The sequence below is a fragment of the Sminthopsis crassicaudata genome, chromosome 5 (genome assembly GCF_048593235.1).
Source record: "Sminthopsis crassicaudata isolate SCR6 chromosome 5, ASM4859323v1, whole genome shotgun sequence".
Classification (NCBI taxonomy): Eukaryota; Metazoa; Chordata; class Mammalia; order Dasyuromorphia; family Dasyuridae; genus Sminthopsis; species Sminthopsis crassicaudata.
Window position 1 is genome coordinate 75,354,399 of NC_133621.1, and position 16,660 is coordinate 75,371,058.

General features: G+C 37.7%; 1 protein-coding gene across 2 annotated transcripts in view; it reads right to left on the reverse strand.

Moving 5' to 3' along the window:
* PFKP (phosphofructokinase, platelet) overlaps positions 1-14,032 on the reverse strand; it is a 74,340-nt gene extending 60,308 nt beyond the window's left edge. The window contains exons 1-2 of one of the 2 annotated variants that reach the window (XM_074267184.1): positions 13,730-14,032; positions 1,024-1,097 (exon numbers count right to left, since the gene is read on the reverse strand). In XM_074267184.1, the coding sequence (XP_074123285.1) occupies positions 1,024-1,097; positions 13,730-13,904 (249 nt within the window). In that variant the 5' untranslated portion in view covers positions 13,905-14,032. The remainder of the gene's footprint in view (positions 1-1,023; positions 1,098-13,729) is intronic. The other variant, XM_074267185.1, reaches the window with a different exon arrangement.
* Positions 14,033-16,660: the final 2,628 nt, after the last annotated feature.

Genomic DNA, 16,660 nt, shown 5'->3' on the forward strand with positions numbered 1-16,660 from the left:
AAGGTGCCAACTACTCCTTTTCATGCCATTGAAGTAGCTGGGCAAGCACAAATGATGGCACCAGGTTATATAGTAATTACTCTGGGAATGGAAATTCCCAGTCCATGGCAATCTACCCTTTCAACATCCAAAGAGCATGAAATGGCCTACGAAGACTTTGGTTAGATTTAGCTTTTTAAAATGTTGTTTTCCTTTCAGTGTTGATTTTTTAAAAAAAAGAGCTGTGTACATCTCTCTTAACAAAAAAACATTTCTGACATCAAAGCCATGGGATTCTAAAAAGATTGGGCAGTATTAAAAAGAGAAGATATTCCTCTACTTCCTCAAAGACTTTTTTCTCTCAAGTTGACACACAAAAGACATGTTCAGTATTGTTTAAAAACATAAGCTTTTTCATTCACTCATTTATTTGGGTCTGTCCAGGGTATAAGTGCAAAGGGCACACATTGGATCTTCTCAGTTTTGATCTTCAAGGGAGCTTTACCCCCCTCTATTTCTGACCTGGATCTACCTCTCCATAGGCAACCTGACATGTTCCATTCTTGAGGAATCAACATATTGATACCGTATTGATAGACATCAGATTTAGCCCTATTACAGATTTGAGCTCCCTAGTTCAAGAGATCTGCTCACCTCAGTGATAGACATTACAGGCATGTGCTAACAAATCCAGTCTGACTTAACAATTTAGAACTTTACACATAATGTATGTGCATATGTTTATGTATACATATATAATAAACATGTGTGTAGATACATAATGGCTCTGGGACTACGTATATACATGTAAACATGTTATATAGATATAGACATAAGTATGAATTCATAGAGCTACAGCTATATGTATATAAAAAACTCTAAGACTACACACTACATACAATCTCTCACATACATACATACAAATATTCATGTCAATATGAATATACATATATATACATAGATGAGTTCACTATTTGGATAACTGGCATTATTAATCAAGAAAGAAATGAATGTAGATAAAGAAGGAACAAATATTAGACTAACCTCATACACAAAATACATTTTGGCTCCCACGTAGAGTCCCATCCGCACTACAGCTCGAACAGCTGCATTCATTCCTGCAAAGGAAGAAGGTAGGGGTTAGTATCATCTAACTCATCCAAGCTTAAAGCCATCACCTATCTCCTAAATACTCCAAATGCCTCTATTCAGAGTTCTTAAACAATTATTCCTGATTCTGAAACAATACAGAGCATTCCCCCTTGGATTACATTTAGTTGAATTGAAAGAAAATAATGTAGATAATGACAGCAATTATTTTTGTAACTTGGAAAAGACAGTATGACTCATTTTCCATCATTTTCATAAAGGATAAATTATGTATGGCTCCAAAAGCAATTGCCATACTTTAAATAACTAATGGGTAAAAAGAATAGTAAATAGTAGTAATCATGCAAATTTTAATACAAAAGAAATGCATCATGGTTGTTTAAATAAGGTTTCCTCTATTTTTTCTAGTTTTTGCAGCAGAAAGAAGAACATTCATTAAGTTCTCTATTTCTTATAAATGAATCTCATGGCTAGCACACATTCTCTGGTATAGAGAAAGGTGAATTCTCACATACATTTGCTGCATAATTGTTTATTAGTTAATTAGCCAAGCCTAATCAGGAGACTGAACATTTAAAGAGGCTCTGAAAATTGATAGTAATGTGACCTACCTAACAACTAGTCTCTCAAATGAGAATTTCTTTTGAACATCCTTAATCAAAGAATATCTGAACTTTTAGAACCAAAAGTCACTTGGAGCCAAACCTGATAAATGAGGAGTACTCATGATAAATAATACTGATTTAAAAAAAAAAAAAAAAAAAAGTAAAGCGCTAGCCACAAAGTAACAAAACTTTTTAAACAACAAGAAAAACTAGATTGCTCTATCTTGCCCTCACTGAAAGTACAAGGGTTCCTCACTGGTTCAGGCCTACTCTGACAAGCACAGGAACTTTGATCGGCCCTCATTTTTTTTTTTTTTTACTGGTACAATTCACTCCTCCTTAAGCAGCCTGGTGGCCTTTCCCTACTTAGCCCCAAAGTGATGGATTCATCACTACAACCATATTAATTTCAAAATTAATGCAGACATACCCATATGTCTTAGTCTACTGTTTCTCCAAATTACCAAAGTTCAAGGAATCTACCAGCTTCAGCCTCCTTGGTGGCAAGGATTACCAGTATGAGAGGTAAAGCATAAGTAGAAAGAACAATATTTAGCAATTGATTGGACATATGGGGTAAGTGAAAATAAAAAGTCTAATATGACTTCTGGATTTTAAATTGAAGCAAATGGAAGAATGGTCGTGACTTTGATAGAAAGAAGGTGGGAGGAGTGATAGATTTTATCGAGAAAGAAAATGAAATCTATTTTGGTCATCTAACTTTGAGAAGCCTGAGAGATATCCAAGTAGAGCTATTTTACAAGAAGTTGTACTTGTAAGGGGTAGCTAGGTATGCAGTGGATAGAGCCCCAGCCCTGAAGTCAGGAGGACCTGAGCTCAAATCTGGTCTCAGACACTTAACAAGTCTTATCTGTGTGACCCTGAGTAAGTCACTTAACCCCAATTGCCTCAGGGGAAAAAAGAAGAAGAAGAAGAAGTTGTATTTGTAGAACCAGAGTTCAAGGAGGAAGTGACTATTTAGGATTTAGGAAGAGATAACCGAATTCAAAAAGGAAGGAAAAAAAAAAGAGGGGCCAATATAGTCTTAAAGCCCATAAAATTCTTGTATACAAGTTATCACTGACAACATATAAAGCTTCCTTCTGACTTTTCTTTGCCTGGCAGATAGTTAGCAATATCAGTTTCTCAGATCTTGTAAGGTTTCATGATCCGAAGTTGTATCTATCTGCAGAGGAAAAAACAGTTAAAAAGATAAGCCTGTGTCATAGTGAAGTGTGGGATTGCTGAAAGTATTAAACAATTTTCCAAATACACCCAAACCTAACTTCTTCATATTTAATTTTGGGCTGTATTAATAAATAATTAATACATAATGATACTACTATAATAATACATATTACAGCAAAATTTAATTTACTATTTAATAAGGCCCTTTTAAATAAGGATAATAGTCCATTTACAATACCTGTCCAAGAAATACTGTGACATGCTAATTGGTTCTTCTGCCTCTAATCTATTTCCTTTCTAATCAATGTTCAATATAGTTGACTGTGTGTGAGTGTGTGTGTATGTGTGTATATGTAACTTCTAATTTTAAATAATTTCTTCTCATATCAGGCTCCTGCCTCTAAATTTTCTATCACTTACTTGGCTATAGGATGACACACAAACTCCTTAGATTGCCATTTAAAGTACTCCACAATCTAACTCTGGTCAGCCTCTCTGACCTTATTTCACATCATTCTTTCTAGGTTTTAAATTTCAAAAAAATCCAATACTAGTTATCTTTTGCTGTCCTTTGATCTGCCATTTCTCATTTCTGTCCATTCACAGAAAGTGCCCTTATTGTTTTGAGTGGCACTTCCTGATCATAATTCTTTTCCTCCTATACAATAATAATTCCTTACTCTACTAGTACATCCCTACATATAATAGGTGTTCTATCCTTCCCCAAATGAAATTAAAACAGTATCTTATCCTGTTCTTTGACCCATCACAATTATTGTATTATTAATCTAGCCTTAACTATAAAGAATAACTGGCCTTAACATATACATATAACATAACATAATTTTTCTAAGCGACCAGATTGAAAAATTAGATCCAATATAAAATAAAATTGTTTTTGGCCTTTTTTACTTTGTACTTCTTCCCCAAAGCAGATAATATGCAGATTTAGATGTTACATTTAAAATAATATTTTGGATATTGGATACAAGATTCTCAGGAAGTAATATAAAATCTTATTCTTCAACTGAAGGGCTCTCTATAGGTTACTGTTAATAAATCTATGGACTTGGAAAATCACCAAATATAGTGTGTCACCTAGGGTTTCCTTTTAAAATCAAAGCTTTGCCAGATCTTTGGTATATTTCATTTGTGTGGGGAGATGTAGGAAATCAGAGGACAAAGGCAATTAGCTTAGTGCTGGAACAGAGGCTTCAACCACCCAAAGCTTTTAACTTCCTTAGAGGAATGAAACCAGTGTTTCAAAAAAACAATTTCAAGATCAGAGATAGACCTAAAGACTTCCTCACAAATATATAATTTCACTGAAAAGGACTTGCCCAGGATCACACAGCTAGCAAGTGTTAAGTATCTGAAACCAAATTTGAACTTAGGTCCTCCTGACTTCAGGGCTGGTGCTCTATCCACTGCACCACATAGCTGCCCCTAGATTAGTTCATTCTATCAAAAAAGGAGAGAGAGAATCTAATCTAATTTTGTCATTTCATATATGAGAAAAACAATATTAGGTGTAGCTATTAAGTTAGGAATTGAGTTCTGAGCTAGAGGAGATAATTTACCTTTGACAGAGATATTCTTTATTTTTTTCTGACAATTTTTTCTGACAGAGAATCTACTAAATTCATCAAAAGAGCAATGAAAAGAATCCAAACAAGATCTTATTCAAAGCCATGGGAATTCTCCCAAAACCTTCCATTCTGTAAATAGTATTTTTTACCCAAACATATTTTGTAGGAGTTTTTGAAGAGCTATATAAGTTTGATATAAACTAGTCTAGCCTATTAGTTTTCTAGATCAAAAAAAACTTCTGGACCCAATGAAGATGAAGCTTCCTATTCAAATTCACACAAGACAGTTAAGTAGCATTATTGGAATGAAGATTCTTACATCAAATCCAGTGCTCTTTTGAATCCAATGGAGGAGAAGTCAGGTAATTGAATGATGGCTATCCTATAAGTCTATGTCCTTCATGAAATAGTGAAAAAAACACACTAGATTTGGAAAAGGTCATTGGTGTGAAACCCAATTCTAGCATTAGCTTCATACGTATGTGATATTGGTAAATTGCTTACACTTCTCTGGAATTGTTTCCTTAACTTTAAAATAAGGAAGTTAAACTGGATTACCAGCTAAATCTATGATTTTATGTACCACATCTGTATATGTATGCACACACACACACACACACACACACACACTATTTCAAGTATCTGTAATTTTATTTGTTTACTTTTTCCAGGGATCCACATAATGACCTCCTTTTGAATTAGCAGATGGTCCTTGACTGTTGTTATGGACCCAAATTCATCACTTGGACACATAGTCCATCACCATGTGGATTAAAAGCCAGATGGCATGTTCTTTGGGAACCCGGGATCACCTCTATGCCAAAATAAAACAGGAGAAGAGAACTTGAATGCACAATTTACTTATAAAAATGCTCAAACCATTGTATGTGTGTGGGTGTGTATGTGTATTAACACATCACGATTTTTGGAGCCAGATTATGATGCCAAATTTCTCAGCAATAATAGCTACTCAATAAATGTAGTGAGATTAAATTATTTTTTCTATGAAGATTTCTTTGACTTTCTATTGAGCAGTTCAGAATAAAAAGACCTAATTTTTTATATGCCATTCTTGTCTCCAGGAGTAAAGAAATTTCAAAATCAACTGCAAAACTATTACCCATAAACATTCTTCCTGCTTCTCAGTGTTTTTATGTTTGTAGAACATCATTTATAGATCCTTCCCCCCCCTTCCCCCCAGAAAAGAAGAATACTTTAACATCAATTTAAAAGTCAAAAATAGGCTGGGAAACCAAGCAAACAAAACAAAAAAATCTGATCATAAAAAGTTACAAGATCAAGACAATTTTATAAGAAAAAGTCAAAAAAGCTACAAACCTTAGAAAAAATAGAAATTAACATAAACCTAAAAAGAATTCCTTGAAGAGTTCAAGAAAATTTTTAAAAATAAAATGAGAGCTGGAGGAAAAATTGGGGGGAAAATGAGTGATGCAAGAAAATTATGAAAAGAGTTAATAGTTAAGTAAAAGAAGCACAAAAAATACTGAAGAAAATAACATCTTAAACAAATAAAACTGAATTGGCCAAATGGTACAAGGCACAAAAGTCTATTGAAGAAAAATTTAAAATGAGATATAAAAATTCAATGAAGAAAACAACTCCTTAAAAAGTAGATTTGGTCAGATGACGGGAGGAATATACAAAAGTTCACCAAAGAAAATAACTCCTTAAAAATTACAATTGAACAATTGGAAAACTTATGATACCAAGAAATAGAGGCAGGGGTGTGTGTGTGTTGGATATAAAGTATTTCACTGGAAAAAGAACATGAAAAATAGATTGAGGAGAGTTAATTTATTTTTGCTGAGGCAATTGGGGTTAACTGACTTGCCTAGGGTCATAGTTAGGAAGTGTTAAGTGTCTGAAGCCAGATTTTAACTCAGATTCTCCTGACTTCAGGGCTAGTGCTCTATCCACTTCATCACCTAGCTGACCCAAGGAGAGTTAATTTAATAATTGTTAAACTATCTGAAAGCCATGAATTAAGAAAGAACAAAAAGATCCATTTCAAGGAATTATTAAGGTAAATTGTCCTGATATTCTAGAACCAGAGGGCAAAATAGAAATTGAAAGAATCCACTGACCATCTCTAGAAAAAGGTTCCAAAAAAGAAAAATTTCAGGAATATTATAGGCAATTCCAGACCTCATAGATCAAGGAGAAAATACTGAAAGCAACCAGAAATAATTTTTAAAATTATGAAGTCATCATTAGGACCCAAGGTTTATCAGCTTCTACATTAAAGAATCATAGAACTTGGAGTATAATATTCTTGCAGGCAATGGAGTTTTGCTTAAAAAATTGAGCATAATGCTGAGGCAGGAGGTGGTGGGGGAGTTGGACATTTAAGGAAATAGAACTTTTAAATATTACTGATGAAAAGATGAGAGATAGATAAGAAATCTGATTTTCAAATAGTAGACCAGAGGGAAAAAGGCAAATAAGAAAGTGAAATCACAAAGGATTTAATATAGTTAAACTGTTTTTTCCACAATCTTATGTGGGAAGATGATACTTACAACTCCTAAAAACTTTATCATTATTAGTCCAATTAGAAGGAGACATAGAAAAGTAAGAGTTTGAGTTGACTGTGATGGTATAATTGTTTCAAAGAACTAAATTAAGAAGGAGAAAATTGGCCAGTATAATGAAATAGAGAATTTTAAAGATTTCTAACTAAAAGACCAGAGCTTAATAAAAATTTGATCTTCAAATACAAGACTCAAGGTAACACAAAAGGGTAAATAGGAAAGAGAAAACATCAGATTCAATAAGGTTAAATTGTTTCTATTCCTACATGCATAGATACTTGTAACTATCATGAGGATAATTTGAAAGAGTATACATAGACAGTGAGTGGGTTTGAGTTGACTTTGATGGGATGATACTAAAACAATAAGGGATGAGCAAGAAGGTTGCTCTGGGAAAGGAGGGAAGGGAGAGATAGGGTGGGGTAAATGGTTAAAAAAGGTATGAAAGGCCTTTATAGTAGAGGGGGAAGATCTGGGGTGAGAGGGGGGAAGGTGATAGGTTAAGCTTGAATCTTATTCTAATCAGAATTGGCTCAATGAGGTAATAACATACACATTGATACCTATGATTCCACAGAGGGAAAGAAAAAGGAACAAGTATAAGAGAAGAGTGGAGAAGTGACAGAAAGGAGATCAGATTGGGGAAGCAGTTGTCAAAAGTAAAACACTTGTGAAGGATAGGGTGAAAGATGAGAGAGAGAGGAGATGGGGGGGGGAAGGAAAGGGGGAAAAGAGGAGGAGAGAGAAGAAAAAGAAGGGGAAGGGGAAAAAGAGAGGGGGAGGGGAGGAAGAGGAGGAGAGAAGGTAGAGGGGGGAAAAGAGAGGAGAGGAGGGAGGAGGGGAGAGAGAATAACAAGGGAAAAAATAGAACAAAATGAAATATTGTTATCATAACTATAAATGTGAATGGAATGACACTATGTGAATGTCTCTGTCTCTGTGTTCTTTCTCTCTGTCTCTGTCTCTTTCTTTGTGTGTATGTCTGTCTCTGTCCATATTTCTCTCCATGTCTCTGTGTGTGTGTCTGTGTGTCTCTCTGTATCTGTGTCTTTCCATGTCTATATGTGCATATATCCCTGTGTGTCTCTTGTGTGTGTCTGTGTTCCCCTCTTGCCTTCTCTGTGTCCTCTGTTCCCCTCTTTCTCCTTTCTTCTTCCTCCCTCCTCCCTCTCCCTTTCTCTTCCCCTTCCTCTACCATCCTCTCCTTCTCCCTTATCCCCATTCCCCTCTCCCCTTTCCCCTCTTCCCTCCTTTTAACTTTTCAAGAGGTAATGATCTCTTCCCTAACTGGAAATCTTTAAGCAAAATCTGGGTTCAAGCTCTGACTCTGACACATACAGACTATAAGTTTGAGCCAATCACTACTTCTGAGTGCTATTAGGCAGCCCTTTAAAACTCCAAATTACAGATAAACTGCTGTTTTGCTTTGAAAAACAAAGTTTATACCCTGGGAGCTCTCCCACATCATTGAAATCATATGCCCAGATTAAATCTAAAATTAAAATTAGCTTAGAATCAGTAAAGATTAAATTATTACAGGTTTTAAAGTTGAAAGAGACCATTCATTCATGATATAAATGAAAAAAACAAAGGCCCAGGGTAAATAAGTTGCCCACAAAGGAAGCAGAGCCAGGATTGAAAAAAGAATCACTTTCTCCTAGTATGCAGAAAGAACTCTCATAGATAGAGAAAGTAAGAGATTTTCAAGTCTTAATCTGAGTTTCCAGTGAACTATTAATAAAGCACAGTGAGGATCTTTTCCTAGGAATCCTAATCTATCTTGTGTAGAATTGTGAACTAGTCCAAGCATTCTGGAAAACAATTTGAACTGTACCCAAAGGCTTATAAAACTTGGTACACCCTCTGACCCATTAATATCACTACTAGGTCTGTATTCCAAAGGAAAAAAAAATTAAAGGGTAGGGGAGGACTTATTTATACAAAGAATATTTATAGCAGCTTGTTTTGTGGTGGCAAAGAATTGGCAGAATAAGTTGTGTTATATGATTGTGGTGGAATATTATTGTTTTGTAAGAAATGATCAGGGACATGGTTTCAGAAAAACCTGGGAAGTCTTATATGAACTGATGCAAAGTGAAGTGAGCTGAGCAAGGAGAACAAGACACATAATAACAGTAAATATGATCAACTATAAAAGACTTGGCTATTCTGATCCAAGACAATTCAGAAAGACCCAGGATAAAACAAATGCTATCTACCTCCAGAAAGAACTGATTAACTCTTCGTACAAACTGGCTTAATTGTCTCACTTCTTTTGGCACATTATTGCTAATATGGAAATATGTTTTGCTTGATTTCACATGCATAACTGAGATTCTATTGCTTGCCTTCTCAATAGCTGAGAGAAGGCTGTGAGGGGATGTGATTTAGGACTCAACATTTTTTAAAATGAATATTAAAAACAAATGATATATATATATATATATGTATACACACACAGTTATAAGTATTTATGAGTGTGTATGTGTTGTGTGTGTATTTTAAATGAAGAAGATCTTTTCATTTTAGAGCAAGTGGCAGTTTTTAATCTTTTGTGATTCCTTTGTCAGTCTGGCAATGCCTATGGAACTCTTCTCAGAATAACATTTTAAAATGAATAAAAGAAAAAAGAAAGAATTATAAAGGAAATCAATCTAAATTAAAAGTTATATGTCTATCGTAAGATAGATAAGCCCAGGTTAAGAATGCTTATAAGAGTAAAACATAATTTTTTCACTTTCTTTTTCTTGACCACCCTCCCCCTTGCTACATGCCTAATATGGAAATGTTTTATATGACTGCATGTATAATTGATATCACATTGCTTACTTTCTCACTGGGTGGGGGGAGAGACTAGATGTCAAAAAAGAATATCAAAAATAATTTACATTAAAAATGTAACATATAGTTCAAAATGTCAGATCAAGAAGAATTAAAATTGTTCCTTCAATTTTGTTCCAAGAAAAAAAAAAAAAAAAAAAAATATATATATATATATATATATATATATATATATTGAAGGATGAGGGTGGAGGATGATGTTTTTGCAAAAATTCTCTTGAAAATTTTATTTTATTGTATGTAATTTAAATAATAGAAGTCCTAATGGAACTTATTTGCTTAGTAAACATGTATAAATTAATCTATATAGGGACTAATCTCTAACATTTTCCCCCTCCTCCAGCTGTATAATGCTGCCTAAAATCCATCTAAAAAAATTGGCACTAGAGGAAATTACTTTGGAGCATGTGTATTTTTGAGTAGGAAACAGATATTTAAATGAAAGATTGTCCTATTCTCCTTTGCAGAGCTGTAGTCTTCAGGATTTTATGTCTTTTTCTACTAGGAAAATCAGGTTACGTTCCCACTCTTTATTTCCATTTTAAGTTTTTAACCATATCTTATATCAAGATTACTCCAGTTTTAAAGTCCTATTGCTTAATTTCTTGATGTCCAGCCAATTTCTATAAATCAAGGAATAAAAAAACCAAGGACAAAAGTTAGCATTTATCACAAAGTGATACTAATGATTTACTGGTAACATTTCAATAACTGTACAGAGAAGATGAGAGTTATTTGCATACCTGCAGCAATTATAAACTTACTTATAATGTAACCCTGACACTGATAATTCAACATTCACTGTAAGTTTAAAAAAAATTAGTAGCAGAAGCAGAATCTAGGGAAGATAGGCATCTGAACTGTTTTGTAAATATTAGTAATGATTACTTCCATAAAACAAACACTTATGTGCCCAAAAATTGGTTAACCAAAACTATACATTTCTTTTAGGCTCAATACAAATTCCCCTCTAAGTTAAGTTACATGGAAATCTTAAAATAAAATTTTTGCTTTTCCTTTTTAGAAATTCTAAAAACATAAAAACATTATATAAATGTCAAAAAACAAATGTTAGATTTTTGAAGTGTCTCCAGTGAAATTTTGAGGAGGCAAGAGAAAACAAGGCAAAATTATAGATTATAACTGCTGTTATAATTGTTCTAAGAAAAAAAATATAGATAAGTAATCAATGAATGTCATCTCTTGCTATTTCTAATTTATCAAGGGTAACAAGAGTTAGCAAAAGAAAAACTGGAAGGTTTCCTGCAGCTCAATTATTAACTCTATTTGGACATGTGAAAACTAATAAAATACTTGGCAAATATCTTTTTTTTTTTCTGATTTCAGTAATACAATGAATCAAAACATTTTTTAAAACTTTTTTTGGGGGAGGGAAGATGAATGTAGAATTAATACAAGTGAATTTAAATGATAATTTTACAAACTGATGCCTGGATAATTCTGATACACTGAATCACTTCCCTTCCCTGAACAAATCAGATGCAAATATGTTTGAGAAAGGGGAGACTAGATGTTTCATAACTGATTGTTTCTTTAGGATTCCTTTAACTGCAGAGATTGTAAGAAACAGCATACAAAAAAGGGCCCCTAAATGCATTATTTCAGTAGGAAATTAACCACACACACACACACACACACATACACCCCACTTCTAAATTCTTGACCTTGAAAACCCTGGATGACTTTGATTAAATAATAGGCTCTGGAACTTCTGAGTCAAATTCCCTTCCCCTTCCCAGGTTACTTTGTTCTAGTAATGTCTGATACAGGCCTGTAGGTCGTTCATGCCCTTTATTTTTAGATGACCTTGTCTTGTTTGGTGATGCCTTGCAAATAGGAGGAATTAGTGGAATGATAAACATCTGCTCAAAGAATGAATGAAATTCTAAAGTACCAATCAATAATTGTTTATTTCTCGAAATAAACCCCTGACTAGCTACCTTTTTTTTTTTTAAAGTCCTATTTCTTTCAAATAATCGACTTTTATAAGAAATACTAAAATCCACACTCTAGAATACAATTCACTGCAGCAAGAAAGTACATAGAGAGGAAGGGGGCGGGGGACGAGAGAGTAGGTGCCTTTAACTGCCCTTATAAGGGTGTTGGACTGAAGGCCGTTCAGGGCCTTGCAGATGGGTAAAAATGTAACCCCCAACTCCTGCAAAGTCCTATATAGCTCCTCGGGATGGTTTCTCGAAGCAGTATAGGATGAAAGAGGGGATGCTGGCGATCCCGGAGTTTCTGGGGCCGCTGCCTCGGGCTGGACAGCGCAGCCCTGTCAAGTCAAGCCTTTGCGTCGGGGAGGCAAGGATAAGCCTCTCAGAGGTTTCCCCCACTCTACAATTGCTAGAGGGGGAAAAGGTGGAAGAGAAGGAGGAGAAAGAGAAAGGCAATTTCGCTTCAGGATGACGCACGAAGGCGGAATTAGGGAGGCCTGGCAGAGGATCACGTACACACGCGGAAAGGAGGGAGGAGCCTTACTGTCCCTCCGCTACCCAGCTAGGGTCTCCGAGAGACAGCCAAAGACTCCTCCTTCCTCCCCTCGAGCACAAAGATTCTAAAGCCCCCAAAGATGCAAGCCTTTCCAAAGCCCCCTTCTTCATTCACTCAGGATTCTTAGAAACCAAAATAGACACTACCTGTAGCTTGAAAAGTGTGACAAAGTAGGATACAATTCAGCTCAGTGCACAGGAGGATTGCACCGGAGTTGTTTGGGGGAGGGGGAGCAAGCAGGAACCATACAATTAACTAAAGCCGAAATATTTGGGGCAATCTACTACCCTTGTGGGCTTCAGTGTGCAAACTTGGAAGGCTGAATTCAATAATTTCGAAAAATCCTTCCCAGCTTTAGGATGATGCTCTGATTCTAAGATGGCTGGTCCACCTTTTAGACGCGCTTTTGATTGTGACAGTAGCGCTTGACAGATTAACTCTACTAGTTTGTAGTCATAAATCCACTGGTGCCGGTGCCAGAATGAACACGGAAGATCACATATGTCATTTTCGAGATCAGATTTGAGCAAAGGGACAGAGCCAGACTAAGGAAGCCACACACATGGTCTCAGGTTTAATCTCTTCTCAATATGCTCAGAGAAGATACTGAGTCCTATAAAGAGGAAGATAGTGAGGCTCCCTGATGTTCTGGGAGGGAGGCGAACAGGAGTGGGGAAAGGAGGAAGACAGGGCGTGACAACTTCTCTGGGCAAAACGTTAGCAGTCTGCCAGGCTGCGCTAGGAAACGGGGGCAAGCTCTCAGGAACTCCCCGTAGACTATTGACTCCCTGCAATGCAGTAAAGGCCAGGGATCAAGAGTCCCACTCCTCACATCTTAACCTGCACACATGCTCCAATCTAGGGGAGAGAAGCCCCAAGCCGAGGGGGTAAATCAGGAGCTAGAGGGAACCCGGGGCAGGAGTGGGAGTTGGAGGAAAGGGGTTGGGGGAGGGGGTTCTTTTAAGAGGAGAGCTACGGCCCGCTTCCGCTCTTCTTTAATTTAACCCTTCCCCCTCCGGCCAAGCACAGTCCAGCCTGCGTCCAGTCTAGGGATGTGTATGGAGGAACGTGGTGAGAGCTTCCAGCGCAGAGCACGATGCCGGCATACGGGAGACTCTTAATAATTACCCATGGACTGATCCCTTCCCGAAGTTGCTCAAATCATTAACCCTCTCTTATAGCCAATACCAACCTATTTGGGTTTATTCTGCCACCAAGACTTCAACTTGGAGGAGGGAAAACAAACGAAATCAAAAAATAAGAAACACAATATTGCTTTTTCTGGATCGTACCCACACCCCACATCTCCATCTCCAGCCTAGGCAGCTTCCGAGGGTGGCGCGGGCGTTACCTTGAGCATCGCCACCGCTAGTAAGGACCCCGATGACTTTGCCAGCACCGGAGAGATTCTCGAACAATTTCTTGTCCGTCGGATGATGAGCCGCAGTGGCAGACAGGCCCTTGCAAGTAATTATCGCTTCCGGCGGCTGAGAATCCGGCTTGCTCTCTTTACCCTTGGAAGCCATGGCTGCAGCTTTAGTCGGCCTGGGCAGTCAGCGCATCCACAGAAGTCCAGCAAGAAGCCGAGTCCTCGATGTCTAGGCAGCTACCGGCCGCTGCACGCTCCACCTCTTGGCCAGCCCCGCCTCCTCCCGGGCAACGTTTCAAGCGCGGATGGACGGCGGTACCAGCCAATTCTCGCGTGCTTCTGGAGGCCCTTGGACCAATCCCGGCTCGGCGAGGAAAGCTCCCTCGCCCGGGCGGGTTCTGAGCCGGGTGGTGATGGAAGCGGAGGTGGAAGGGGAAATCCGCGGTGGGGGGGAGGGGAGGTGTGAATCCCCCTTACAGGTGCTAACGGAGAATGGGTTAGCCGAAGGTATAAAGAGCTACAGTAAGAGAAGAGCCTTGGTTAGCCCTCTCCGCTATTTTAAGTAAGGTTCCGAGCCAGGCAGAGATGGGTGAAAAAACCCGGTGTGTACTCGGGCAATATCCCTATTTGGGAGGTGTCTGGGCTGCTGCGTGCCGAGATGCATGCCTCCACCGCCTCCTGGCGTCACGCGGTGTCTCAGCTGGGTGGGAAGACCGAGGCCTAAAGGGATTCCCTGGTTTATGGAGGAGGAAGGGCATTGCAAGGTCCTTCAGTAAGGATGTGCTCCCAGGAAAATCCCTAGTCCTAGCTCGATTATTTATGCATAAACCGGCTGCGCTAAGAGCTTTGCTTTTTGAGGTATGGGCTCATCCTGTTAGGCTGATTTGTAGCTGAAGAAAAACCACTTCTCTGTGTGTGTGTGAGACATAGGCAATCTTTTTCCTCAGTCCCTTCATTTGTAATGGTGGTGTGGGGTTGGGTGGGCTAGATTATCTCTGAAGTCCTTTCCACCTGGAAATCTGTGCTCCTGTGAAATTTAACGAGTGGGAAAGAGACAATGTCAGAATTCGGGGAGCGGTCTTTCACCTTTACAGATCCTTCAACTGGGTTTAATTCCCAGAGGCCTCCTGCGCCCAGCCCAGTGGCACCCAGCCAATCTCTCTTAGTGGTATAAGGTGACTCTAGTCAGCTTTGAAACTGCTTCCTATGCAATTTGTGTCCATAAATATTTCACACCTAAAAGCCTCTAAGTGCTTTCAGAAAACACCAGATCATAAAAGAAGGTTCAGTTGGGTGTGGGGGTGGGGTGGGAGGAGGTTTTATAGGTGAGACAATAAGGAGTTTTTAATTTAACTTTAATAACAGAATTTGTAAAAGATCATCTTAAATATCCTATTTTTTAAAAGTAAGCTCTCGAGGAACCCAATATACGATGCACTGGAAAAATCCACGTTTATGTATTGCTTTATACTTTCTTCCCATGCCTGAAGGTGAGTAGTAGAAATATTATTCCCATTGGAAAATTGAGATTGGAAAAATAAAGCCATTTGCCCAAGGTCGCACCAAGGTCATTTTGGTGATTTCCTGTATTCCAGTCTAACTCTCAGCTGTCTACCAGCTTAACCCCCTACTGTGTGGGATGGGTGCTAGAGACCCCCTTGCCCAAAGTGATGACTCAGAAGCATCTTCAGATACAAACAGGAAGCATTTATTTGATTCTTGCAAGTAGAGCTCCAAGCACATCAACTGAGCAGACATAAAGCCCTTCAGCTCCCATCTCCCAGCATTGTGCCTGGCCTAGCTAGCTGAAAATGTTGAATAGGTTAAATAGCAAAAGACTTGGGTTCATTGGATGGACAGAAAAGGAAATAAGCATTGACCAATTGTCAGCAATGTTGTCTACTTTCTGTGAGTCACATAACTTCCTGAAGCTTAGACCTCTTCACCTGGTCCCATTCACTACTATCTTTTCACCTCCACACCTTCTAAGGGGTAGTCCTTGGCCAAAATCTCCAAGTTCAAGAAAGGGCCTATCTTTTTTTCCCTTTCACGGCTAATCTGTTATTGAAAATCACGTGTTATATTTTATGTGTATAGACATACATATATACATACCGTTGTCACAGGGGTTAAGGCAACTACTTAAACACCAAAGGGGGGAAAAAAAAATCTTCAGTTTCACCTTATGGTTTGTTTTCCCTAAGTTCTCCTAACTCATTTCTCACAAGGACTTTTCCAAACCTTTCCCCCTCTCTCCTCAACTACATCCCCACCAAACATACTTATAGAAAGGCATCTATGAAAATATGAAAAAAATATGAAAGGCACTATGAAAATAGCCAATTCTGAAGTCAGAGAATGAGAGATCATGCCCCATTTTTTATGCTTATTACTTATGTGTTATCTCCCTGGGCTTCAGTTTTCTCACATACAAAATGAGGAAGTTGGACTAGATGCCTTTTAAGGTCCTTTTCAGCACTAAATTTATGTAAGTTTTTTTGAAAGAATGACTATAAGTAAGCTGCTTCACTGAGATGCATAAGACCATGGAAAGGGAGCTCCTTCAATCCCATTCCACAATTCCTCAAAAGGTACTATTTATCTTCTCAGGTTCCTTCCTTATCTTAGGCAATGTCTTTACTTGGATCTTTGATCCCACTCTTTTTTCTTTCCTTTAGGACTTTGACCCAGGAGTCATTCATTTGCCCTCATTCTTCTCTAGCCTCTATCTCCAGCTGGCTCTTTTTTTATCTAGCTCCAACCATGTTCAGATCTCCTCAATCTTAACAGTAAGATTTTGGCCCTTCTATTCAATCCAGTTACATTTCCATTTTTTTTCTCCTCTTAATTGATAGACAAGCTTCTAGAAAAGGTTACATGAATTCTTCAGCATTTACCAAGTGATTAAAGATA